Raw genomic sequence first — 27,245 nt, 5'->3', positions numbered from 1 at the left:
ATAAGGCAGTATAGAGGAGAGCGGGCGGGTCATTTCAGAGAAGGTGCTGTGGCGCAAGACCCCAATGGTTAAAAATACCCCCAAACTATACCGAGTTTATCTGAAATCAAATTTAAGTGAGCGTCCTGCATTTCATCCGACAAGCCTACTCCAAAAGGAGGAGAGCGCGCAGGCCTCGCGAAGTTGGCTTGATGGGCTTTGATCCCATTGCTGGTGGAGAAGACCGGGCGAACGCAGCCCCGACAGAGGGGAAGCATCTTGGTAAGATACCTCCCCGGGCCCCTAAGACCGCAGGGAGGCGGGGGCCGGAACGGTGGGCGGGGCCTCACACGGCCCCGCCCATCACGTGCCAATCCCGCGCCTGCCGCGTCGGCAGCCCCGGAGCGCGCCGGACGGCGGCGGTGGCAGCCAGAGGGGAAGGGGTGGCAGTGGCTTGAACAGCGGGGTTTGGGCCATGGCGGCGGCGGCAACGGTGCCTGCGGGGGCCGAGGCCGCGGCGGGGCCGGAGTCGGCCGAGGGGCCCCCGGGGCCGGCAGCAGCGCTGGAGCTGTGGCTCAGTGAGTAGCGGGGCCGCCCCTCGGCACGGGCCCAGAGCCACACGTGAGGCCTGGCTTCCCGCCTCCCCAGGCCTTTCTTCGGACGCGGCGGCGGGCAGGTGGCCGCGGGGAGGGGGCTGGGCTCGGCCGGGGTGCGGGGATCGGCCCGGGTGCGGCGCGGCGGGCCCGAGTCTACGTGCTCTGCTCCCTGCCACTGCCCACCATCACTGTCGTCGTAGCTCATAAACCTTAAAAACGTAATGGCTAGCGTTTGTTGAGCTTTTCTTTTGTGTCAAGTACTCTGCTAGAAGCAGTCCAGCCTTTGTTAAACCTCATTACGACCCCAAGAGGCAGCTTCTATTATTAACCACGTTTTGGAGATGGGGACGTTTACACTGAAGGGGACTGGTTTTATTCGTGCAAGCCAGGCAGCCTCTTGCGGTCTCTTTGGAGCTAGCACAGATCGCTGGCTGGCTGCGGTCGTCAGTGTCAAAACAAGCCCTTTATACCTTTTGCGCGTGTTTACCCTGGCCGGACTTATGTGTATGGTTAGCTTCACGACAGCCCTCGGGGGTTGGGGTTGTTATGTCCTTGTGTTACGGATGAGGCATTGAAATTCAAAGAGGACAGAGACCGTGCAGCTTGTATTGGGCTCTGCTAGGTGCTGGAAATCCTCTGAGATGCCTAACACAGGGCCCTTGATCACAAAGACATTGTTTAATGGGTCCAAGCCCACAGTAAGGGCACCTTGTCATAACTAATGGACATTGGGGGTGGGGGCCCACAGTGGTGGTAGGAGTTGATCTGTTTACCTGGGGATTGTCACAGCAGATCTAGCATTTAAGTGGACAGTGTAGGCAAGAACATCTCTCAAGCACAAGAAACTGCATGTGCAGAAGCTGGGGACAAGAGAGCGTGGAGCTTTCTCGGAACCAGTAGTTGGTAGTGCTAGAGTGCAAAGCCTGAAGAACAAAGCCTGGAAAAGAGGCTGCAGGGCTAATTGGGGCTTGTATGCTGCGGAAAGAAGTTTATATCTTATTCTGGGGTGGGGTTGGGGTGGAGTTTTCAGCTGGAGAATCTGATCCGGTACACCTATTAACAGCATTACCTGCAGTCATGTGGAGCCAAACTGGTTAAGGAGGAGAGTAAATACAAAAGGTCTTTCGGTAGTGTTGGGGGGCTGAAGAAGGACAAAGGCATTGGGACTGACAGTAGAAATCATTAGTAGGCACAGTCCGCAGCCTTGATGCATTTAAATGGAGGCAGGAGACCAGAAGAAGTCTGGGGTGGATCTCTGGGTTTGGACTCCGGGTAACTGCTTGGTTAGAAATGACTCACCTGTGAGGAGGACTTGTTTAAGAAGGAAGGGATGGTTGAGTTGTGGAGTTTGACGTGCAGGTGGCACAGCCAAAAAGAGACCTTCTCCAGGCAGGTGGTCAGCTGCAGAGAGGGTAAGAGCTGGAGGTCAGTGTGGGAATCTTCAGTTCATTGACAGAGAGCTTGTCCAGAGCAGAGGTTTGCAGATGGAGCGTGGAGGACCTCACCATTTAGGAAGCAGGTGGGGAAAGCAGCCTGACACGGGCGGGCGGAGCGGACACAGGCAGGGGGAGAGCTGGGAGGGTGGGGAGCCACAGATCTCAAAGGAAGGGTGCAAGTTGGTAGGTAGCTTTGCTGCAGAAAGATGGAGGTGGGTCAGGCAGGAGAAGGGGGAACTTTGAATTTGGCAACTAAAAGGTTACTGATGAGGCATCTTTGAGTTAAATGGTGGGGACAAGCGGCTAATTAGGTGGTGGGGAACATGCCTAGACTGGAGTTGCCAAAAAGAGAGTCAGGTGGGCTGGGTGCAAGGATGGCTGTCAGCTGACCCGGTACAGGAGCTAACAGGATACAAGACTGCCAGAGGAGGGGGTTCTTTAGCCCCAGACGTTTTAGGCTACTGTTCCAAAGGTGCTGGATCTTCTAATTCAGGTAGAGCTAGAACCTACATTTTTATGTAAAATCTCTTGAGTTTTGAAGAGTTGGCAACGACTCTGAAACATAAAGTTTGGTGTAGGGAGAGAGAGTAGCCCCTGGTCACTAGCCTTTTTTTTTTTTCTTTTTCTTTTCTTTTTTTTTTTTTATGGCCTTTGTGAAAGGAAGGAGGGAGGGTAGCTAGAGGGAATTCAGGTGTAAAGGAGATCTTAAAAGGAGAGGGGCACTTGTAAGCCCCTCTTTAGCCTGTTGTTCCTTTGAGGAACTATCCTTAAACTCCAAGTCCAGTGCTGTAGCTCCTGGCAAGGGGCTTGATGATGCTGTGGGAGGTCAGAGCCCTAGCAGAAAGGGGTGACTTGGCTTCACAGAGAAGGGCACCTTGTGTTTTTCTGAATGTCTGGGGAAGGAGATAAAGATGATTACACATGCAAATAAGTTTCAGTATCACTGCCCCCATTCCCTGCTGAGTGTTGGGGGCTGCAGTGGAACCAGGGGGTCCAGGAATGAAGTGGGGAAGTTTGGGAAGGGAAACAAAAGGGAGCCCACCTGTATGGTTGAGAACAGGGTTTCTCAACCTTGACATCAATGGCATATTGGGCTCCATAACAGTGTTGTGGGGCCTGTCCTGTGCATTATAAGATGCTTGGTAGAATCTCTGGCCTCAATCCATTAGATGCCAGTAGCACACACCAAAATGTCCAGATAAAACCAAAAATGTCTCCAGATATTGCCAAATGTACCCTCGGGGAGAGGGGCAGGATCACGTTCCTCCTTCACACTTGAGATCCTCTGAGTTTGGACCTCCAAGTGTTGATTGGACATCAGAAATGTTTCTTCTAGTCTTCGTGGTTGTGTGATTCTCCACCTCTAGTAGGATCAGAGGAGGCAAACTACGGTTGAAACTAGATTTGCTGGGGATGCCTTGGTGGCTCCGTCGGTTGAGGCTGAGCATCCAGTTTCAGCTGGGGTCGTGCTTTCAGGGTTTATGAGTTCGAGCCCTGCATTGGGCTCTCTGCTGTCAGTGCAGAGCCCACTTTGGATCCTCTCTCCCTATCTCTTTGTCTCTCCCCTGCTTGCACACGTGTTCGTTCTCTCTCTCTCTCTCTCTCTCTCTCTAAACATTAAAAAAAATAAAAACCTTTAAACTAGATTTGCTGGGATGGGGGGAGTGGGGCACAGTGGACTTGGTGCTAAGGAAGGACAAGGAGGTACGGAGGGGGTGATGGTATGGCAAGGACAGTATAGCTGCGTTCCCTGAGTCTGGGCTGGATGGAGGAAGAAGTCACTTTAGCTGCAGTCTGATGACTGCCAAGTTCAGGTCACTAACAGATCTGGCCTCAGCGGGCAGGGCAGCTGTGTCTCGAAGACAGGGATAGTAGTAACCTGTCCTTGTTAGAGTTGTTAATACATGTGAAACACTTAGAATAGTGCCTAGCATGTAGTGTTAAATATTATTATTATTAGTGTTTTCAGTTGTGAATGGGAGAAAACTCAGTCATATTGGCTTAGCAGAAAAAAAAAAAAGAAAAACTTTGGACCTAGAGCTGGGGAGGAGTAGTTCTCCAAAGGAACATCAGGAAGCTGTTACTCTAAGCTTATACTTTAAAAATACAAATAGCAGGGGTTCCTGGGTGGCTCAGTGGGTTAAGGATCTGACTGTTCATTTCGGCTCAGGTCATGATCTCGAGGTTTGTGAGGTCGAGCCCCCACATCGTGCTCTGTGCTGATAGTGTGGAGCCTGTTCGAGACTCTCTCTCTGCCCCTCTGTCACTCATGCTATCTCTGTCAAAATAAGTAAACATTAAAAAAAAAATACAAATAGCGGGGCACCTGGGTGCCTTAGTTGGTTAAGCGTCTTCGGCTCAGGTTATGATCTCACAGCTCATGAGTTCGAGCCACATCGGGCTCTGTGCTGACACCTCACAGCCCAGAGCCTGCTTTGGATGGATTCTGTGTCTCTCTCTCTCTCTCTGCCCCTCCCCAGCTCATGTTCTGTCTCTCAAAAATAAACAAACATTAAAAAAAATTAAAATACAAATAGCAGCTCTGTGCATTCTGTAACCCTCTACCCTCAAATTTAATTGATTTTGGTTGCTGTTCCACATGACTGCATAGATATGTCTCATTTTGTTACTGAAAACCTCTATGTCCCTTTATATGGGTATACTGTAATTGATTTAACTCACTGCCCTCTTAGTGGGCCTTTTAGCTTTCTGGCCAGTCCCATGCTCTTCCAACCAGCACTGGGGCCCCTCGGTCTCTAGGATGGTAGCTGCAGATGTGCTGCCAGGGGCTATTGGCCATCTTCTGTGCTTAAAGTGGGGTGCTCGGTAAATCCCTTTCTTCCTTCCACCTGGACCTACCCCCAGGTGATGTATCCTGTCTTCCTTCCAGCCCCCCTTTTGTGCCTCTTTTGGAGTTTGGGGTGGTCAAATTGCAGTCTATTTATATGCTCCCAGCTTCTGGCGGGCTGAGCTCCTTCTTTATCTTGGAGCATGGCATAGGAGATTCCTGTGGTGGGTCTCGGTACCCAAGACACATCCAGTGTGCTTAGTTGAATGACCGCTGGACTACTGTAGGGGTCAGTGGGTGCTTCCTGAAGGATTGAATTCTAAATGCTCCTTGAGGCGACTGCTTGCTTCCCCACAGCCCCAGGGTTCCCCTTTCTAGCACAGGCTGCTCAGAGCGCCACAGTCATGACTCTAGTGGTTGGTTGGCAGCTGGTGTGAGATGATTTGCCTTCTGATTTGGTCACTCTTAGATGAGCTATTTCACTCATGGCTGGAGGGCTCAGCTGTTTTCTTAATACCTCTCATCCTGCAGCAGGCTTGAAATGGATAGAAACATTGCTTTTATTAAGCAGATAGATGGTGGTAGTGTTGTTTGTCCTGCCCAAGTGCCAGCTAAATAAATCCACTAGGATGGCCCCCGGGGAGGGCTGTGGCAGTCACGAGAAACAGAGAAGGGGTTCTTTCAGTTCTTCCTTGGCCATGCCCTGCTTGCCCCCAGCCACTCCTTGGGGCAGATGGGTATCCTACAAACCTGGGTCAGTGCCATGGCCTGATCAGACCCAGCTGATGGTCCCCTGGGGGTCGTTTTCTCTGGAGCTGCTCGAGGCCTCTGAGATAGCTTGACAGGCCAGCATTATGTTTTGGGAAACCCAGTTGTTTCAGAACTGGAATACCCATCTCCTGGAGTCAGAAATATGTCCAGCCAACTGGTCAAACTGTGTATGGCAAAGGGTGAATCATTCATTCATTCAATAGATCTTTGTGCCGATTACTATTCTGGGTGCTAGAGCATGTGAAGGTGAATGAGACTGATCTTCTTGCTTTAGGGAGCTGATGACTTAGTGGTGAGAAAATCGAAGAAACTAGTTCCCAAAGAGGCCTTGTCTCTGTCAAGGAACTGAGTTTACCTTGAGAAATGTTTGGGCCCCGGCTTGGGCCAGACCTGGGACTGAAGTTCCGTTCCTGTTGTTTTCCAGTTTTTGTGGCCGGGTAGGCTTCTTTACCTGTAAAATGGTGAGATGATGGTGGTGTTCTCCCTTCTGAAGATTAGAAGGAAGGGAGGCTTGGAAAACACTCAGCCTGGTGTATGACACGTAGTAACTTCTTAAAAAAAAAAAAAAAAAAGAAAAAGCATCTAATACTATTATTGCTATTATTTGAGGGCTGGGATAAACTTTGAGGGAATCCTCATGATACAAATAAAAAAGAAACTCTTACGCTGTATAGATCTAGCTGCTTTGCCTTGGCTAAGGGTTTGGAACATGACTTAATTTCATAGAAATATTTTCTTCCTTTGGAAAAGCTGGTGCCTGTCTAACTCTTTTCACTTGGTGGTGGGGGTGGGGAGATGCCGGAGGAGGAAAGCTGGATTCTGTAGGTCTCTGCCTCTGGGTCCAGTTGCATGTTGAGGTCTGAATGCCTGGAGGCGTCAGCCTTGACCTTGTAGTGAACTAAAACTTCAAGAAGCTTAAATAGGACAGAATTATTTTAGATGAGTCACACCTCCTTAATCAGAATCTCCGGAGTCACTGCTTTAAATAATTTATTTCATGAGTAATTATTTTGTGCATTTGAGTAAGACATTGTACTAAGCACTGCAGGGAATATATGGCTTTTGCCTTCTAGAGTATTTTTTTTTAATGTTTGTTTGTTTATTTTTTATTTATTTATTAAAAAAAATTTTTTTTTAACGTTTATTCAATTTTGAGACAGAGAGAGACAGAGCATGAATGGGGGAATGTCAGAGAGAGAGGGAGACACAGAATCTGAAACAGGCTCCAGGCTCTGAGCTGTCAGCACAGAGCCTGACACGGGGCTCGAACTCACCGACTGCGAGATCATGACCTGAGCCGAAGTCGGATGCCCAACTGACTGAGCCACCCAGGCGTCCCTTGTTTGTTTATTTTGAGAGAGAGAGAGCTCAAGTGGGAGAGAGGCAGAGGGAGAGAGAGAGAATCCCAAGCAGGTTCTGTGCTGTGAGCGTGGAGCCCAACGCGGGGCTTGATACCATGACCATGAGATCATGACCTGAGCCAAAATCGAGACTCAGACACTCAACCGACTGAGCTATCCAGGCGCCCAGGAGAGGATTTTCAAGATATAGCATAGGGAAAGAGCTTTGAAGAGGAACAGGTGAGGGAATGTGGGCATTGCCAGCCAGAATGGTGTTAGCGTTTTGAGTCTTACTGTTGAGGTGGACAGACACATGACTTCCACATGACAGAAGTGTGACTGTCGTCAGGAAAGGTTATACTCTGCTTGACCCTGGGATCTTTAGTAATTGGAAGGGAGGAGAATCTCGGGGGCTAGAGCAGTGGGAGGAGGTTTTGGGAGAAGGTGGAAAGTCAGATGGGCCTTGAAGAATGGGGTAGGATTTTGAGGAGAGGAGTAGAGGGTCAGGCAAAAGGAATAATGTCAGAAACAGGACCCTAGAATCAGCCTATTGTAGAGCTTGAAAGATCTTCTCTGTCAGGATCAGGAAGGTCTTTCCCTGGAGAGGTGGGTAGGCCCCAGAGAACTGGACAGGAAGGAGTTGGGGTGGCAGTTAGGAAAGCCTAGGACAGAGGCCTCCCAGCAGCTCCTTTGTGAGAGAGCAGAGCCTGGTTTAGTCTGGGGTGGGACACGCGTGATGGACACACTTTCTGGGCGACTAGACAGGAATTCTAGGCAGCAGCAGCAGCAGCAGGAGAAGAAGCTGCTGTCATCCAGCATCAGGAAGGTCAAAGATCGCCCCTCCCCTCAGTGGAGCATGGTCTTAAGTTAGGCCTTCTGATAATGCTCCTTCTGGAGGTGTCTCTGTCTGTGCCCCCATGCCTTCGACGCTTAATGTCCTCAGATGTCATCCAAATACTAATGTCCAGTGCAGGGGACCCTAGCATGATTGGATCTGGGGTCCCTGGGAATGTGTAAGTTTATGGAAAGGAACAGCATTTTAAAGAGTGAACGTGAGGAGGTCCTTTTATTAGACCACACAAGCCGCTGTTACGTGGAGAAGCTTCTTACATAGGACGCTCAAAAAGCACTTCAGTAAGCTGAGGGTTAGTTTGAAGGGTATTGTTTTTGAGGAGATGGTGGGATGACCAGGTGGAGCCACCTAGAGCCTTGTGGTATGTTCTAAACTTAGTTCACACAGTTCAGAAACTTACAACTAACCTCCCAGATTCTGGTCCCTGCTCACCCTCGTTGCAGGGCCAAAGTGGGGAAGTCCTGACGGGAGGCATGAAGGAGGCACACACAGGCCAACCCCTGCCCCGGAAGTAGAGTCTCTTGTAGGACAAGAGCTTTTGTGTTCATTCAGTCAGCGGATCTTCACTGCAGCCTCATCATGTGCCAGACACTGTGCCTGATGGTGGCCAACTGCACAGCCAGGGTCCTGTCCCTTTAGCTCTCTGCCTGCGAGTTGTGATCCCCTGCAGGAATGATGTCACAGTCCTTGGCTGCCACTTTATTTGCAGGGGGGTTGGGTGTATGTTTATTTTTATTCTTTATTTTTATTTCCTTGACAGATAAAGCCACAGACCCAAGCATGTCGGAACAGGATTGGTCAGCTATCCAGAATTTCTGTGACCAGGTGAACACTGATCCCAATGGGTAAGGTGACTTTCACACACATATACACACACCTCAGATAAGGGGGATACGTCAGACTAAGTGCATGTTTTTGTCTCATGGGTCTGTTTTACTTAAGAGAAAGAAGGTAAGGCTCTCTTTCCTTTTTTTTTCCCCTCCGTGATCTGAGAACACTTTTTCCCAAAAGTCATGTTTTTTTGTTTGTTTGTTTTTAAACAGAATAGTCCACTTGTAATTGGCAATTATTTGGAAAGAATTTTAGTGTTAGAAGACACTACTGTTGAGGAGACCTCTAAATGTTACGGGTAGGATGTAGCAAGGTTATGTAGCAATGCAATAGAGATCAGTGTGTTCTCCATAATTTAAATGTCATCTTTCTTAAGAATAAGCAGGAAAAGGGTAAGATTTTGTTGATTTCTGTTCCCAAAGCATCTGGATAGGAACTGAAGAATCAAGTCAGTCATCAGTTGTTTAATCTACGTGTTGCTGAATATTCAGCATTTGGAAATGAGTGAGAAGTTTGATCACACTTTCTGCTCTAGTGTTTATTGAGCATTTGTCATCTGACAGACAGGGTCTATACTGCTCGTGACCTGGTTACACGCAGATCTGGCCCTGGGTGTTCAGCTTGCACTTTTAGAGATGTTAGGGGTGGGTTGGCTATGGGCAGGATGATGTGCTGCTGTGGATGGGAGGAGGACAGCAGGTGCTGTCACTGCAAGAAGGTGGGTAGGGGGTTGGTCTCCTCAGAGGCACGTGGGTGTGCTGGGTGTGAGTCAGTCCACCTCTGCTCTGGGACCTGTGCTTCTGGAAGAGAGGTGACTCGACTGAGCATACTCAGCCATACTGGTTGGTTTCTTCCTCTCTGCCCATAGCCCAGGTCTCTGTTTTCCTTTATTTTATTTTACTAAAAACTTTTTTTTTCAATGTTTACTTTTGAGAGAGACAGAGTGTGAGCGGAGGAGGGGCAGAGAGAAAGGGAGACTCAGAATCCAAAGTAGGCTCCAGGCTCTGAGCGGTCAGCACAGAACCCTACATGGGGCTCGAACTCATGAACCGTGAGATCGTGATCTGAGCTGAAGTTGGACGCTTAACCGACTGAGCCACCCAGGTGCCTCTCTCTGTTTTCCTTTAGCCCAACCCATGCACCCTGGCTACTGGCCCACAAGATCCAGTCTCCACAAGAGAAAGAAGCTCTTTATGCGTTAACGGTGAGTTTGGCTTGCCCCTTACCGTAAGCTTGCCTGTCGTGACACTATAGAGTGCTGGACCCCGGTCGCGTTTCAGTGTGGTGGAGAGCATCTAAGAGGGAGTTCTGGGCTCAGGTTGCCCCATCTGAGGTCTGTCTCTAGAGAGCAGCATTGAGCCCGCTGTGTGGGTAGAAGAGAAGGTTTTATTTCCTTTTGTCTTCCGGAGACCAGGGCTGACAAGTTCAAGTGCCACATGTACCAGGGCCTGACAGGTCACATAAATGAGTGAGTCGCGGGGTGAAGACGGAAACACAGGCGAGGGCCGCCATAGCACAGGGCCAGCTGGCTGCTGCCAGGTGTGAGTCTGGGCCCAGAGTTGCTAGAACTTTGTTTTCCAAGAGAAATTAGAAATTCAGATTTTTAGATGAATTCTCTGAATTCATTGATATTTGTGACTAATTTGAAATGTGAAACAGTAGTGTGGACCAAAGAAAATATGTGCAGGCCCATCCTGCCATGCTGGTGTGAGATGAGCTGTGAAGCCAGCAGGCAGCCTTTGGCTGAGCAGCCCTTGTGCTTCACATACCAGATTCCTGCCTCTGAGGAGGAGATGATTCTCTAGCCAGTTTCATCTGCCCAAAGGGTCTCCTTAAAAGGTGACGTGGCCTCTGGGTACATGTCACCGAGCTTCTGCCTGGGCACAGACCTGATGGTTACAGTGAGATCAAACAGGTAGCATTTTTTCCTTAGTCTGAAAATGTCACCCTTCCTCAAACTTCAGTGTCCTGTAGTCTTTTTTTTTTTTAATTTTTTTTTTTTTAACATTTATTTATTTTTGAGACAGAGGGAGACAGAGTATGAACAGGGGAGGGTCAGAGAGAGAGGGAGACACAGAATCTGAAACAGGCTCCAGGCTCTGAGCAGTCTGCACAGAGCCCGACGCGGGGCTCGAACCCACGGACAGTGAGATCGTGACCTGAGCCAAAGTCGGACGCTTAACTGACTGAGCCACCCAGGCACCCCTTCAGTGTCTTTGTAGTCTTGAGAAAACATTCACCATGGTTCCAGCAAATGCTCGTCAGATTTGAGATGAGTCCTGAAGCCGGTGGTTTTCCCTTCTCATGGGGGTCCTGTGTCTGTGCAGGTGCTGGAGATGTGTGTGAACCACTGTGGGGAGAAGTTCCACAACGAGGTGGCTAAATTCCGCTTCCTCAATGAGCTGATCAAAGTGTTGTCCCCAAAGGTGAGCACCGTGGGCTTGGCCCTGTTCCCTGTACTGTACCTACCCCTATCCTTCCACCTCGTGTCCCCTAGAGGTACCTCTTGTCCAGAGGTAGCCCTGCTTACAGCGGAGCCTGCCAGCCTGTCTCCAGTTTGTGACAGAGCCGAGAGGGGATGTCCTGCACGTGACAGCTTTCCTCTTTGTTGGTTCGTAACCTTCAAGGGAGCTTCCCAGGTATAATCTGAAATCGGCCTCTGCACGCAGGGCAGGGAGAGCAGAGAGAGGCCACTCCAGGTTGGTAGGTGGCAGGGTTAATAAGCAGAGGTTTATATAGAGGTCTTAAGTGGATTCAGTCAGGTGTCCTGTGTGGGTGTTGTCCATACCACATCACTGTCTCGCGACTGTCCGTATTCCGAGGACAGCGGAGGGGCTGAGAGATCTTTGATTGCCCAAGTCCAGCTTGCAGGTCAGCTGGTGGTCATGTCTTTTCCGATGGCCTTCCCCAAGCCTCTCCAAGGTCTAGGATGCTGGTCATGTTCATCAGCAGTGCTCTTTGTCCGTGTCTTCACGTTCTCCCTTTAAAGATGGCCTTGCGGTGGTGGCTTGGAGGGGTGAGGAACTCAAGCTTGAGGACAGGTTGTTTTCTTTCTTTCTTTCTTTCTTTCTTTCTAAAAATTATTTATTTATTTTAAGTTTGTTTATTTTGAGAGAGAGAACAAACATGAGTGGGGAGGAGCAGAGAGAGGGAGAGAGAGAATCCCAAGCAGGCTCCATGCCCAGCGCGGGGTTCAATCTCACAAACTGCGAGATCATGACCTGAGTTGAAATCAGGAGTCAGACTCTCAACAGTTGAGCCACCCAGAAGCCCCTTGAGGACAGGTGTTTTTTTTGTTTTTTTTTTTATGGCAATGGCAAGAGATACCAGGTGTGGCTTTAAATTTTATGTCCCTTCTTGCCTGTCCTTGGCACCTTTTCTCCTGGCCCCTGTCTTAGCAACACCATTCTCGGGTACCTAACATTGATGGAGCCCTCCTTCACTACTTCTCAGCAATTCTCTGATATCAACTGTGTGTCCTACAATTTAATTCATTTCAGTTCTGCCACTAACTACCCAGAGTTATTACATGCCTTACCTGTGAAGGGCTCAGTCCTACCTAGACTGTGCTGCCAACTTCAGATAGCAGATGGGGTCTCAGGTGTCCCCAGGCTACTTCCTCTGCTCTCTGACCGACTGCAGATTCAGGGGTTCCCATGACGCCTACCAGGTTTCATAATTCACTAAAAACACTCACAAGAGGTAGGAAAGCACTGTACTTGTTATTACCCTTTTGTTATACAGGATGTAGATGGAAGAGCTGCATAGATCAGGGTCTTGGAGGAAATGGGGAGCAGAGCTTCCCCACCACCCTCCTGGTACATCACGTGTTTTAACCAGGAAGCTCTCCAGACCTCGTTTTACCTGGAGTTATGTAGACATTTTGATTAAATCACTGGCCATGATTGAACTCTTATCTCCAGCCCCCTTCCCTCCTGGGGGTTGGGCTGGGGCTGAAATTTCCAACCCTCTCATCACACGGTGGGTTTTTCTAAAGTGGTCAGTCTCCCTTGAAACTAAGTGCTCACCATGAATGGTTAACATACACTGAGGTGTGGTTCAAGGGGGCCCATTATGAATAACAAAAGATATTCCTGTACCTCAAGAAATTCCAGGGGTTGTTGAAACTGTGCCAGCAACTAGGGACAAAGACCAAATATATTCTTTTAATATTCCATACTTGCCTCATTCAAAAAATGAGTGTCCCCGGTGGCTCTAATCTAGACAAGTATATGGTGGGTTTAATTTTAGCAGTTCTGGAGGGTGACTGCTTGAAACCCAGAAGGCACCCTGGGGCTGAGTGCCAGGGAGTTTAGCCTCTGTTGCCTCACCTCTCAACCAGCCATGGGCAGCTCGTTTCCCTGGACCTCAGCGGCTACTTCTTTAGTAGTAGCGTGTGCTGGCTGGTCTGCTCAGTTCTTTCCAGCTTTCTAATTCTTTCCTTTTTACTTTCAGTATCTAGGGTCCTGGACCACGGAAAAAGTTAAAGGAAGAGTCATTGAAATACTTTTTAGTTGGACAGTCTGGTTTCCAGAGGATATCAAGATCCGAGATGCTTACCAGATGCTGAAGAAACAAGGTTGGACTCCATCGTTTACATTGCATTTCCTCTTCACAGAAGTATTCTTGCTTTTTTTGGTGAAAACTGGACATTTTGTGTAGGACAGTAGAGACTGAGACAAATAGGTTGTTTTTTTGTTTTAAGATTTTATTTTTACGTAATCTCTGCACCCAACGTGGGGGCTCGAACTCACAACCCCAAGATCAAGTGTCGCGTGCTGTACTGACTGAGTCACCCAGGCATCCCATAAATAATTTTTGATCCCTGGCAATGGACAGACCTTTCCTTCTCGTGGGCAGGAGTTGAGCTGAGTTTGAGACTATTGTTGCTATAGCTACTCTCACTATACCAGATTTTAAGTTCCTACAGTGTTAGCTTGTGTTTAGTGTGGGAGCTGATTTGCTAGAGTTTGCCTCTGTATCTGCTCCATCCAAGCATTAGGTCTTCCTTTTTGCTCTGCACCTCAGAGAGGGTTTTATTCCAGATACTTTCCTAACAGTCAACTGCTATTACTTGTTACCCAGTGCCCGTTAGCCTGGTGGGGGCAGGCACCATCATTCTCCATTCTGTCTAAGCCTCTGTCTTCAGTGGACATTGTGTCCCTGGGTCCCGGCAGGACCTGTTCGTGATCCTGCCCCTCCCCCAGGGCCACAGGGTTTTCTTTACTGTTCCTCAGCTGTAGTAAGTTTTCAGCACTGCTCTAAGAACTCCAGGGCTTATTGTCCTTCCCCAGCAGTTGAAGGTTCTGGAAGGAGAGAGAAGAATTTAGGTGGGACGTCAGGCCTTTCCCATTGTCTTTCCAGGAGTGCGGGTGAGGGCCCTGGAGAAGAGCCTGTTCCTCTCATGTTACAGGCCTCAGAAGTTGTGTTCTCTTGCTGGCGTATGCCAGCCTGTAAACCATTTAGAAACCATTTAATCTGAATTACTCACATTGGTGTTGCCTTCCCATTTTTCCTCAGATTCCAGGGTGTTTGTTGCCTTGCAGTCTCCACTGTGGTGGATTCAAGAAAAGTGGTAGATTTGTAGCTTGTCCAGGGTCGTGTTGGTCAGTGTTGGAGGAGCAGTTCATGCCTTTCTGTGTCCTGTGCAGAAGCTGGGAGTCTGTAGGGCTCTGTACAGGAGGGAACCTGGATTCAGGATGGATTATCTTTTCCTGTCAAACGTACTCACTGTTTGTATTTATTTATTTATTTACTTATTTATTTAAAGTTTATTTTGTTTAAAAAAATTTTTAAAGTTTACTTTTGAGAGAGAGAGAGAGAGAGAGAGAGCGAGCGAGCGCATGCACACGCGAGAGAGCACGAGTTGGGGAGGGTCAGAGAGGGAGACACAAAATCTAAAGCAGGCTCCTAGCTGTCAGCACAGAGCCCGACGTGGGGCTTGAACTCAGGAACCATGAGATCATGACCTGAGCCAAAGTTGGACGCTTAACTGACTGAGCCACCCAGGCGCCCAAAAGTTTATTTATTTTGAGATTGAGACAGAGACAGAGAGAGAGGAATGAACACAAGTGGGGGACGGGCAGAGAGAGAGAGAATCCCATCCAGGCTCTGTGCTGTCAGCACAGAGCTGGATGTGGGGCTCGATCTCATGAATTGTGAATTCATGACATGAGCTAAAATCCAGAGTCGGATGCTTAACCAACTGAGCCACCCAGGTGCCCCTGTAGTCGCTGTTTTTAGAAGTGTCATGGATCCTACAGTAATTTCTGGGCCCTGGGAGGTTTATGTACTTGCATACAATGATCAGTATTTTATATAGCATGAGGTCCATGGCCTACTAGCCCTAGGGTCTGGCTCTGTTCTCACTTAGTTGGCTCTGATGCCCCTGTCTTTGTGCTCCTTCCTTGGAGTCTCCTGAGGGAGGATGCAGAGCCTTGGTCATACCCTGGGTGTATTCCTTTAAGGTCATTGACAGTGTTTTCCCAGTGGGACATCAGGAACTGGGGGTTTCTAGACTTTATGTGAAGTCAGTGGGTACCCATACCCATATCGTAACTTTATGAATTGCGTGTTTTAGGGATTGTAAAGCAAGACCCTAAACTACCAGTGGATAAAATTTTGCCTCCACCTTCTCCCTGGCCCAAGAGCTCTATCTTTGATGCTGATGAAGAAAAGTCCAAGGTAAGGAGCCCCTCCCTGACCTTGGTGACTGACCTGAATCTGATCGGACCCCTTCCTGTAGAGACTCTCCTGAAATATCCCCTGGAATGTGCTCTGATCCCTGAACCAAAGTGTGGGGGAATGTGGGGAGGTGCATTAGTGAGTTCTCTCTGGAGTAGGCTCTTAGAATAAGGTGACATAATGTCTGGATGTTTTCTTCACGGATGGGCCACATAGTGAAGCCACGTTCTTTGTGCCCTCCACCTTATCTGTGCAAGCATTCCCGAGGGAGACAAGGTACAAAAGGATGATCCAAGTGGGCAGTGTGGATGATCAGTCGTATCCAGTGTATGTGTGGTATTAGGGGAAGATGGTGGAAAGAATTGGTTACATGTTGGCTCAGCTCTTTTTCTTTAGTGCCAGTAAGCCTGGTGCCACCCGTTTTCCTTCTGCCACTGCCTCCCATAATTTGTTGCTCCTCAGACATCAGTAAGGAGTGGGACAAAGACCTAGGAATAGCGTCAGAGCGCCTCTGGATGGGGAGAGGGCCCTGGAGCACTGGTGGTGCTTTTGGTGATTACTGTTCTCAGTCGCACACAAGGTCTGGGAAATGTAGTACCAGGAAAGCTTCAGGCCGTGTGTGAGTCTGTAGTACGCGCTGCCTTCTCACTGCACCCCTCAGCTGTGCCCTTCCCCTTGGACTTAGATGTTCAGTGGCCATGAGGTCAGAACAAGCAGGGCCAGGTTCTGGGCTGCCTTTCTCTTTGGCCTTTCTCCTACTGATGCCTTACAGTTGCAGAGGGGGGAAGACGAAGGATGGCACAGACTTTGGAGAAAGATAGAATCCTGTGTCACCTTGGGCAAGCTGCTTATACACTCTGGGCATCAGTACAGCCATCTTTAGTGCCATCAGGGACAACCGAGTGACTCCCACGTCCAAGGCGTTTTGCTGGGCATGGGGAGTAAAGTGAACAAGATCACCGAGGTCTGTCACATCACAGAGTACGTGGCCCAGGACAGCCTCAGTGCTAGTGATATTTTGGGCCAGATCGTTTTCTTACTGGGGGCTGTTCCTGTTCACTGTAGGAAGTTTATAGTATCCTGGCCTCTACTCACTGGATGCGTCTCCAGATTTTGCCAGATGTCTCTTGGGGGATATAATCCTCCACCCTCCTGCCCCATTGAAAACCTGTGGTCTGTGGGAATAGTCCTAATCCCTACATGGTGTCATTGTGAGCATTTGGTAAGATGATGCTTGTAAAGTAAGGAGGTGTTGTTCCTGTTCTCTTGTTGCTGCCTCTACTAGTCTGGGCCGTTTGCCACAGAGGGAAGTGGTTTCACCTGTTCTTTTTGTTCATTCTTCAGCTTCTGACGAGGCTTCTGAAGAGCAATCACCCTGAGGATCTTCAGGCTGCAAACAGGCTGATCAAGAATTTGGTCAAGGAGGTGGGCGTCTTTCCACTGGGTTCTGCAGAAACAGCATTTGACACACGTGTATGTGCGTGAGGGCATAGGTGCCCAATTGGGCTGGAAAAAGGATGGGCTCTGGGCCCAAAACTGGGGCACAGCCACGGGCTCCCTGAAGGGCAAGATGGTGACTGGAAGCAGAAACCATGCAGGGTACTTCCTAAGTACGTTTGTCCAGGGGCCCAAAGCATTTCGTAGACCCTGGTTTCTGTCCCAGTGACAGAAAGTCTATTTGGGAATCTGTTTTTCGGAGGGATTGAGGCTGGTGGTACAAAGCTGCAGATTGCCCTGTCCCTGGACTGCATTGCCTTTCACAGGAATTCTCGGCCCACTGAGTTTTCTTCGCCCACTGAGGGAACACTCCCGCCTACGCACTGTGTTAGTGACTTGCCTGAGCTCGCCAGCACAGTGCCTCTTTTCCCGTCCCTCATTCAGGCTTTATCCAAGGTTTCTGCTCCTTCACTTCCATCCTCTCTCTCCCGAAAGGAACAAGAGAAATCAGAGAAGGTGTCCAAGAGAGTCAGTGCTGTGGAGGAGGTACGGAGTCATGTGAAGGTGCTGCAGGAAATGCTAAGCGTGTACCGCAGGCCGGGGCAGGCCCCACCAGACCAGGAGGCCTTGCAGGTAAAAAGTAAATTCAAGTATAACGGAGTGTAATTGACATACTAGAAATTTGACATGTTTTGACACGTGAATGTCCATGAAGGCATCATCATAATCAGGATAGTAAACATGTCCCTAAACCCCATCACCCCCCCCCCCCGCCCCACCCTGAAGTTCCTCATGCCCCTTGGTGATCCCTCTCCTCCTTTCTTCCCTGTCTCCCTATCCCTAAGCAGCCACTGGCTTGCTTTCTGTTCTGATTAATTTATATTTTCTAGACTTTTGTATGAATGGAATGATAAAATTTTTCTTTCTTTTTTTCTTTCTCTTTCTTTCCCTCCCGGCTTCTCCCTCTTGGCGTAATTGAGATCCATTCATGGCGTGTGTATTGATCTCTTGCTTTTTATTGCTGAGTGGTATTACATTGTATGCATGTATTACAATATGTCTCTCCATCTGTTGATGGCTATTTGGGTGTTTCCAGCTTTGGGTGATTATGAATTAAGCTGCTATAAACAGTTTATAGTTGTGTACAGGATTCTGCATAAACATACATTTTCCTTTCTCTTGGGTACATGCCTAGGTGTGGGATTGCTGGGTCATATGCTAAGTGTATAGTTAACTTTGGAAAATAGTTGGCCAGTTTCTTGAAAAGTGGTTGTACCATTTTATGTTCCTAACAGCGTTGCTTAAGAGTTCCAGTTCCACCACGTCCTACACATCTTGAGGGTTTTTTTTTTTTTTATAACACCTTTATTGAGAATTTATATATCTTAAAAGCAGCCATCAACACTAACTAGAAGATTTTAATCAGCCCTAAAAGAAATCCAGTACCCATAGCAGTCACTCTCCACCCCCACGCCCAGCCTCCCCAGCTCCTGACATACACTAATCTGCTCTGGGTCTGTAGATTTGCCTATTGGGACATTTTGTGTAAATTGAATCCTACAGAATGTGGTCTTCTGAGCCTGGCTGCTTTCACTTAATGTTTTGGAGGTTTATCCGTCTCGTAGGATGTATCAGAACTTCATTCCTTTTTATGACTGAATAACATTCCATTGTATGGCTAGCTCGCATTTTGTCCATTCATCAGTTGAGCATTTGGGTTTCCACTTGGGCTGTGACAAATGCTGTGAACATTCATATAGAAGTGTTTTTTGTAAAACGTAAACTTTTAATTTTCTTGAGTGTATATATATCTAGGACTGGAACAGCTGGATCATATGGTGGTTTCTGAGCAACGGCCAAACTGTTTGCTAAATCATTGTACAGTTTTATAATCCTACCAGCAACGTGTGAGAGTTCAAGTTTTCCACATGCTGCCAACACTTGTTATTGTCTGTCTTTTTCATAATAGTTATCCTAGTGGGTGTAAAGTGGAACCTCAACTGTGGCTTGGAAATGTATTTCCCTGATAGTTTAAGTTGAGCTTCCTTTCCTGTGTCTGTTGGCCACCTGTGTATCATCTTGTCTATAGAAATGTCTGTTCATATCCTTTGCCCAGTTTTTTTAACTTTTTTTTTTTTTTTCTTTTTTGTGAGAGAGACAGAGTGCGAGCAGGGGAGGGGCAGAGAGAGAGAGGGAGACACAGAATCCAAAGCAGGTTCTAGGCTCCGAGGTGTTAGCCCAGTGCCTGACATGGGACTCGAACTCATGAACCGTGAGATCATGACCTGAGCCGAAGCCAGACTGTTAACTGACTGAGCCCCCCGGTGTCCCTGCCCAGTTTTTCATGGGGTTGTCTCCTTATTTTTGAGTTATAAGTGTTCTTTATATATCCTGGGTACCATTCCTTGGTCACACAGTTTTCTCCCATTAGGTGGGTTGTCTTTTCACTGTCTTGACGGTGTCTTTTGAAGCAAAAGGGTTTTTTGTTTGTTTGTTTTTTTAATTTATTTTTGAGACAGAGACAGAGCATGAACGGGGGAGGGTCAGAGAGAGAGGGAGACAGAATCCGAAACAGGCTCCAGGCTCTGAGCTGTCAGCACAGAACCTGACGTGGGGCTTGAACTCAAGGACTGTGAGATCATGACGTGAGCCAAAGTCAGACACTTAATCGACTGAGCCACCCAGGCGCCCCAAGAAGCAAAAGTTTTTAATTTTGAAGTTCAATTTATCTCTTTTCTTTTGTTGCTGATGCTTTTGGTGTTCTAGCTGAGCCACTGCAGCCTGGTGCAGACAGATGGCGGTGGCACTGAAATGCTGTCCCAACCTGCCACTCTTAGTCTGTCCTTGGAGCTCTGCTTTCTCCAGCCTTCTGCTAGCTACATTTGTCTTTTCTCTCTCCGTTCCAGCTTTTTATGCTTCTCTGCCCAGGAGCAGCAGCCTTCATGTGGTACCTTAGTTTCCCTGTCCTTCCATTTCACAGGGTTCGCAGAAACAACTAGTATCTTTCCTAATTCCAGATTCCTGAGAGAAACCTCTTTGTCCGGCACGGCTCCTGTATCTATCCCAGGTCAATCAACCTACCTACATCCAGGATTGGATGGAATTACAGAGAGGGTCATGCTGGCCTTTTGTGGCCAGAGGGGACAGTTCTCAGAAGGATTAGTGGGCTTGGGCCAGGCAGACACTCCAAAGCCAGTCCCCTGTGGTGAGTTGGCTCCAAAGTCCCTCTGGAAGGTTGGCCTGCTGGGCTTCTAAATAGTACAACTCCCCCCCTCTCCCTCCCCCAGGGTGATAACCAGCTAGGAGACAGTAGAGACTTGGCAGGAGACAAAACTTCATCTTTATAATGGGTAAAGCCCATTTGGAAAAAGTGTCACGGAAGTGTTGGCAAGTGGCTTCCTGATGCTGAACCTTAATCAGGCAGGTCTGCCTACCACCTGAGATGATGCTGGCACACCACTCTTCTCTTCGCAAGGGCTTCCTTCTCTAAAACATAAAGCTGGTAGGAGCAGAGCCCAGTGTTGGCTTCCGTCTGGGCAGCTGGGTCTCAGGAGCAAAGCAGGAGGAAGGGGCTCCGTCCTGCTTGTCTCCTAGACTCCCCTATCAGATATGTCCTTTCACAGCTTGGGGAAGGGAGCACTACTGTGAGGGAGGACTCGTGTGTTCACTGAGCTCCCTTGCAAGGAGGGAAGCCTCACATGTGCAGAGGCTGCGTGTCCTCCTCAACACGTGGCGTGTGGGGGGTGCAGTTGTCCAGAGCACTCTCCCTGGGAGGAGGAGAATGAGCTTGCCCAGACGGTCCTGGTGGGGAATGAGGTTTAGCTCTGGGAGAGCCTGCAGTGGGAGTCCGGGTTGTTGGAGAGGGAAGTTGGATGGGGAGTTTGGATATTAGTTTTAAAGCAGGGTAGTCACGGAGGGCTTCCATATGGAGTCACTCCATTGTTAAAGCTCTTCTGGGAGCTTGGAGAAGAGATAATGCCATACACACTCAGAACGTGGATTCTTTTCTGAGGTCTTTCCTCTTTTTAGTGAGTTTACAAATTCGTGAAACCGTAACCCAAACTTTTTCTGACACTATAGTGGCCACGTCACTTCAAACCTGCAGTCGTGCATTTGGGACAGCCTAAGAATTCTGCAGCCCCAGACTCTGCTGTTTGTTTACTGGGGGCACCTAGAGCCTTGCTGTGGGCCCTTGCTGTGTGTGGTGAAACCAAGCTCTGTTCACTCAGGTCGTGTACGAACGGTGTGAAAAGCTGCGGCCCACCCTGTTCCGGCTGGCGAGTGACACCACAGATGACGATGACGCACTCGGTAATGCGGTTCTGTTTCTCTAGGCACAGACGGTACACCAGAGGCAGAACAGACGTGCTCCTTACTGCGGGGCTGCGGTGGTGCCAGAAACAAGACAAGATGGACTTTAGGTTTTACGGAAGTTGGGCTTTGGAAGGGCATGTCCTGTGTTGGCTTCGAAGCGATTCCCAGGAAAGCCTAGGCTTGAGCAAGCAACCGTCAGCAGGTTTGAAAGAAGAGGTGGAAACGTGCCCTGTAGGTGGGGCAAGAGGGCGATGCTAGAAGGAAGGCTCAGGTCCACAGAAGTCTGGGAAACAGCAGCATCTTGAAGGTTTCACCGACCTGAGTTGGCGGGCTGGGTAGCCAACCTAAATGAGGCAGGCTGGTGAGGAGCAGAAGGGATAATGGTAGAGACGGTGGAGAATTTCAGTACCTGTGCAAAGGTATTAAAACATCTTACACTTTTTATTATGGAAAATTGCAGAACATGAAAGGGAAATAGTAGGATAAGTCCTATGTGCTTTTCACCTATTGTTAACAATTAACAGCTCATGGCCCATCTTTTTTCATCTTGTTCATGTGTACTGCTCTCTCCCTGCCCCAAACCTATTCTCATTGAAGCAAATTCCAAACATTTTAAGGTGATCAACTATTCAGTGTTCGGATTTCCCTGGGCATTTCTCTCTCTAGCATCTCTTGCTAACTTCCCCCGCATTTCTTGTTCAAATTTTTGTTTGTGTGTTTAGTTTCGGGGAGGGGCAGAGAGAGAGGGAGACAGAGAATCTGCAGCAGGCTCCCCACTGTCAGTGCAAAACCTGACATGGGGCTTGAACTCACTCACAAATTGTGAGATCATGACCTGAGCTGAAGTTGGACACCCAACTGACTGAGCCACTCAGGTGCCTCTTGTTTCTTCTAAATCAGGCTTAGAAGGGCACCTGGGTGGTTCAGTGGGTTTGGGCGACCGACTTTACTCAGGTCATGATCTCACGGATCGTGAGTTGGAGCCCCACATCGGGCTCTGTGCTGACAGTTTGGAGCCTGCTTCGGATCTGTGTCTCCCTCTCTCTGCCTCTCCCCACTCGCGTTCTGTCTCTCTCCTTCAAAAGTAAATAAACATTAAAAAACATAAAAAGACAAATAAATAAATCAGACTCAGAAAAACCATACTTTGTAGTTGATGATATTTCTAGAGTCTTTTTTTTTTAGAAATTACACTTTAAAAATTTCTTTTAATTAAAAAAAATTTTTTTTAACGTTTATTTTATTTTTGAGAGAGAGAAGGAGACAGAGTGTGAATGGCAGAGGGGCACACACACACAGGATCCAAAGCAGGCTCCAGGCTCCAGGCTCCAAGCTGTCAGCACAGAGCCCGACACAGGGCTTAAACCCCCGAACCATGAGATCATGACCTAAGCTGAAGTTGGATGCTTAACCAATTGAGCCACCCAGGCACCCCCCGCTTTGGTCTTTTTTTTTTTTTTTTCTCTTTTACATTCATTTTTGAGAGAGCGAGAGAGAGCACAAGTGGGGGAGGGGCAGAGAGAGAAGGAGACACAGAGTCTGAAGCAGGCTCCAGGCTCTGAGCTATCAAGCACAGAACTGATCGCGAGGGGCTGAACTCATAAACCGCGAGATAATGACCTGAGCCAAAGTCGGACACTTAACCGACTGAGCCACACAGGTGCCCCATTTTGGTCTTTTTTTTTTTTTTTTCTTTTTATTCTTTGTCTCTTTCTTGTTTTTTATGTTTAAAAACAATTTTTTTTTAGTGTTTATTTTGAAGGAGAGAGAGCGTGAGCAGGGAAGGGGTGGAGAGAGAGAGGGAGACACAGAATCCGAGTCAGGTTCCAGGTTCTGAGCTGTTAGCACAGAGCCTGATGCAGGGCTCCCAGCTCATGAGCTGTGAGATGATGACCTGAGCTGAAGTTGGATGCTTCACCGACTGAGCCACCCACACCCCTCGTCCAGTCTTTGTTTAAATTTTTTTATTTTTTTAATAGATAGCCCCTCCATTCTTTGTCTCTTTCTTGTTTCTTACATGAAGAACATGTTCTTTGACCTATAGAATTTTTCTGGGCCTTGGTTTTCTGATGGCATTCTCCATGACATTTAATATGTTTTTCTGTATCTGATACTTCTTATGAATTCCTGATACATCTTTTTTTAAGTTTTTTTTTTTTAATTATTTATTTTGAGAGAGAGAGTGAGTGAGCAAGAGGGGCAGAGAGGGAGGGAGAGAGAGAATCACAAGCAGGCTCCATACGGTCAGCACAGAGCCCGATGTGGGACTCGAACTCACGAACCGTGAGATCATGATCTGAGCTGAAACCAAGAGTCAGACGCTTAACCGACTGAGCCACCCAAGCACCCCAAATTCCTAATATTCATGATAAATTGGATGGGGGCTTGAGTAGATGCAGGTTCACTTGGAGGAGCTGGGGAGCAAGAACACTTCATGGGTGGTTTTCAAGAGGCCTGTGGTTTTGGTTGTCTCTTTGTGATTATTGTCTAAACCCATCATTTTCTCTGATTGGAGTGAGCTGAAAGACAATCAAATTTAAAATTTTAAACAACTTGCACATGCAAAATAAAACATTTTGCCACGTGAATTTAACCCCTTGTCAGTTTGCAGCCCCTGTCCACAGTTAAGAAAAATGGCAGGAAATAGTTGGTCACTCCTGAGAATCAGCAGTCTAGCTCTGTGGCCCGAAGTGTTACATGTAGCCCCAACCCTGCTGCCAGTTCTTTCTCTGTCTCTCAGGAGACACTGTTTAGTAGACTGAAATGCTTATGAGTTTTTGAAATCCAGTGTGTATTTTATACTTACGACATTTCAATTTGTATGCCAAGTGTTCATCAGTAATACTTGATCTCTATTTAGACTCTATGAAATTTACAGGTGCAAATGTAGATTCATGTACCAATTTGTTCCCTATACACTTAAAAGCTTTCCAATAACTGAATAAAGTACCAATAAAACTCTTTTAATATTCATATCCACACTGACAAAACCATTTCAGTTTTTAATTTTAATTAAAATTAAAGTTTTAGAAAAAATAAAGTTTTAGGGTACCTGGGTGACTCCGTTGGTTAAGCATCTGACTTTTTTTTTTTTTCTTTTTAGTGATTATTTTTGAGAAACCACATGTGTGAGTGGGGAAGGGGCAGAGGGAGGGAGACAGAGGCCCCAAAGCAGGCTCCGTGCTGATGGCAAAGAGCCTGATGTGGGGCTTAAACTCATGAACTGTGAGATCATGACCTGGACCAAAGTTGGACACTCAACTGGTTGAGCTACCCAGGTGCCCTGAGCATCTGACTCTTGGTTTGGGCTGAGGTCATGATCTCATGGTTTTTGAGATCAAGCCCCATGTTGGGCTCTGTGCTGACAGTGCAGAGCCTGCTTGGGATTCTCTCCCCCTCTCTGCCACTCCCTTGCACATGTGTGCACACACGCTTGCTCTCTTAAAATAAATAAATAAACTTAAAAAAATAAAATTAAAGTTTTATTTCATATACAGTGCTCATCACCAAAAAAAAAAAAAAAAAGAAATTAAAGTTGCAATTCCTTAGTTGAAAGAATCATGTTTCAATCATGTTGGCAGTTATGTTGTATGGTATTGGGAAAGGAGGTGAAGAAATTTGGTTCCTTCTGCATCTTGAGAACTAGAAGTGTTGGGGTTCAGGGATTGAGCACCTAGGTCTGCTAGGGGCCTTAGCACAGGGTCTGGGGGCAGGGGTATGGCTGTACTGAACCTGGTGAAGCCATGGGTGGCTGCTTTGTGGAATGACTTAAAAAAGACTGAGACTGTTGGTAACTAAACCAGGGGGACTATCCTCTTTCCTCCTCCAGCTGAGATTCTCCAGGCAAATGACCTCCTCACCCAGGGAGTTCTGCTGTACAAACAGGTGATGGAGGGCCGTGTCATCTTTGGGAACACAGTGACCAGCTCGGTGGGAGACCTACCTGTCTCCAGAGGTATGCTTTCTGCCTTGACATCCTGCAGATCCTGGAGAAGAACTGGATCCTCAGAATATTCTGGGTTATGGTATAGAAATGAGAGGCCTTGCCCTTTTTTCCCTTTCCTTTGAGAGTTGGATTTACATCGCCAGCCCCTGCCACCTGTGCCATCACAAAGTGACTGGCAGGCTGGACCCTCACTTTGGCTATCCACAGAAGCAGATGGCTACATTGCACCCAGGTCATAAATGCTTATTTATAAGAGCTAGAGACCAAAATAATGATCTTCTTCAGTGGTCCCTAGCAGGCTAGGCTACCTGCGTCAGAATCATCCGGAATACTGGCTGAAATGCAGATTCTTAGGTCTCCAGCTGGGACCTGCTGAATCAAGCCTGCTTAGAGCTTGGCTGGGAGTGGGGATGGGGGTGTTTTTATCAAGCGCTCCAGTGATGCTGATTATCTGTGTTCAGAAGGGCTGTTGCTGGCCAGGGTGAATGGACCATCAGCGGAGGACACGGACCGCTGTGGGTAGGAAGGCGGTCCTCTGGCTGCTTCCTATTCTACAGGCCAGCTCAGGCTGTACATGAAGCCATTCAGCGGAAGTGCATTGAGTGGGGTGACGTGATGTCTTTTGATCGGGAGGAGGCCCGTGGGAAGCTGACAGGCATTAAGTGGACTCTTTGCTCTCGTTCTGATATATTTTCCTAACTGTTTCGTAGTCTTTCAGAATCCAGCAGGCTGCATGAAGAACTGCCCTCTGATTGACTTGGAGGTGGACAGCGGATCTGAGCAGGCTGGGACTGTGGCACCATCTTTGCTTCACCAGGACCTGGCAGCCTTAGGTGAGGGAAGGTGTTTAGGGGGAGCAGGCACAGAGACTGGTCCTGACTCCCAGGGAGAGCGAGTCAGCTGGTCCTCCTTGGGGAGAATATGCCTGTTTTCAGAGGGAATTGGGTATACAGTGCCCGCCCCCTCCCCCCCCCCCCCCCCCTTTTATCCACGGCTCCAGTTCCCCGCGGTCTGGAAGCAGATGATCCTACTCCTGATACATGGTCAGGAGGTCAGTAGTAGCCTAGAGCTACATCACAGGCCTATGTCATTCACCTCACTTCATCTCATCACGTAGGCATTTTATCATCTCCCATCACAAGAAGACGAAGGGTGAGTACAGTATAATAAATTTCGAGAGAGAGACCACATTCACATAACTCTTACTACTGTACATTGCTATTCTATTTCGTTATCTTACTGTGTCTGATTTATAAATTGAACTGAATCACAGGTATGTTTGTGTGGGGAAAAAACATGGTATATGTAGGGATCAGTACTCTTCGCCTTTTCAAACATCCACCAGGGGTCTTAGAACATCTTCCGAATGAATAAGGTGGGGACTCCTGTCCTGGGAAGTTCAGACAGGTCATCTTTGCATTTAATCTCAGATTTGCCATGAATGAATTGGATGATTTTAGGTAATCTGCTTTGCCTAGGCTTTTCTAAATGTCTTAGAAAGGGTGAACATGACTTCGATCTCCAGCTGCTGTCAGATAGAGTTACTGGTGTGCATCTTTCTGTTTCTTCCTTACAGGACTCAGTGATGCTCCAGTTGCTGACAAGGTAAGGCATCTCTTCCTAGGGACTGGAGGGGAGGTCCCTAAACCTACCTTCATGAGGGCAGTGCTGCCTGGGCATGGGGGAAGGGGCTACAGCATAGCCTGGTGGCGATTGTGGACTTGGAGGTCCAAAGCCTCGTCCTTGCCTGTACTGTCTGGCTTGGACCTCCAAAGAGACATGTTTTTCCCTCTCCTTATACTCCTCCTCCCTTTAGCGGTATCCAGGTTCCAGTTTACTGAAGGTCTGATCAGGAGTTGTATGTTCTCTTGCCCTTTCTTTCTCCTGCCCCAGGACATGTTGTAAGCATGGTGTCACCATGGCTCATGATCATTCATACTCTGGCCTTATTTTAGCCATTCCTGGTTTGACAGGTTGCCGGTCAGAATTGCTGTGAGGAAAAGAGGAATCCCACTGCCAGCACACTGCCGGGTGGTGGTGTTCAGAGCCCTTCTGCAGAAAAGAACTTGCTGGATCTCCTCTCCCCACAGCCATGTCCAGGGCCTCTGTGAGTCTTGTGGGCAAGGACAGTAGAAGAGTGGCTCCCATGTGCACTTCATGTTACTTCCATGGGGCTGGGTCAGAGGGCAGGGTTAGCGTGCCAGAATACGGGGACGATACTTGAAGACGGCCAGGGACCTCCCTCCCTGGAAGGGCTTCTTCCTTTCTGC

At 48.1% G+C, this 27,245-nt stretch overlaps 1 protein-coding gene across 2 annotated transcripts in view; it reads left to right on the top strand.

Moving 5' to 3' along the window:
• Nucleotides 1-355: 355 nt before the first annotated feature.
• GGA2 (golgi associated, gamma adaptin ear containing, ARF binding protein 2) overlaps nt 356-27,245 on the top strand; it is a 38,761-nt gene continuing 11,871 nt past the window's right edge. For both annotated transcript variants that reach the window (XR_008294522.1, XM_027043030.2), the window contains exons 1-13: nt 356-557; nt 8,524-8,608; nt 9,723-9,798; nt 10,922-11,020; nt 13,050-13,173; nt 15,175-15,278; nt 16,623-16,703; nt 17,211-17,348; nt 20,945-21,026; nt 24,859-24,984; nt 25,686-25,808; nt 26,552-26,580; nt 26,949-27,082. Coding sequence is in view for 1 of the 2 variants with exons in the window: in XM_027043030.2 (XP_026898831.1) it covers nt 455-557; nt 8,524-8,608; nt 9,723-9,798; nt 10,922-11,020; nt 13,050-13,173; nt 15,175-15,278; nt 16,623-16,703; nt 17,211-17,348; nt 20,945-21,026; nt 24,859-24,984; nt 25,686-25,808; nt 26,552-26,580; nt 26,949-27,082 (1,304 nt within the window). In the remaining variant the exon portion in view is untranslated. The remainder of the gene's footprint in view (nt 558-8,523; nt 8,609-9,722; nt 9,799-10,921; nt 11,021-13,049; nt 13,174-15,174; nt 15,279-16,622; nt 16,704-17,210; nt 17,349-20,944; nt 21,027-24,858; nt 24,985-25,685; nt 25,809-26,551; nt 26,581-26,948; nt 27,083-27,245) is intronic.

Source organism: Acinonyx jubatus, chromosome E3 (assembly GCF_027475565.1).
Source record: "Acinonyx jubatus isolate Ajub_Pintada_27869175 chromosome E3, VMU_Ajub_asm_v1.0, whole genome shotgun sequence".
In the NCBI taxonomy this organism is placed as follows: Eukaryota; Metazoa; Chordata; class Mammalia; order Carnivora; family Felidae; genus Acinonyx; species Acinonyx jubatus.
The sequence above is the reverse complement of the archived record's forward strand: the minus strand, read 5'-3'. Positions and strand labels throughout refer to the sequence as shown.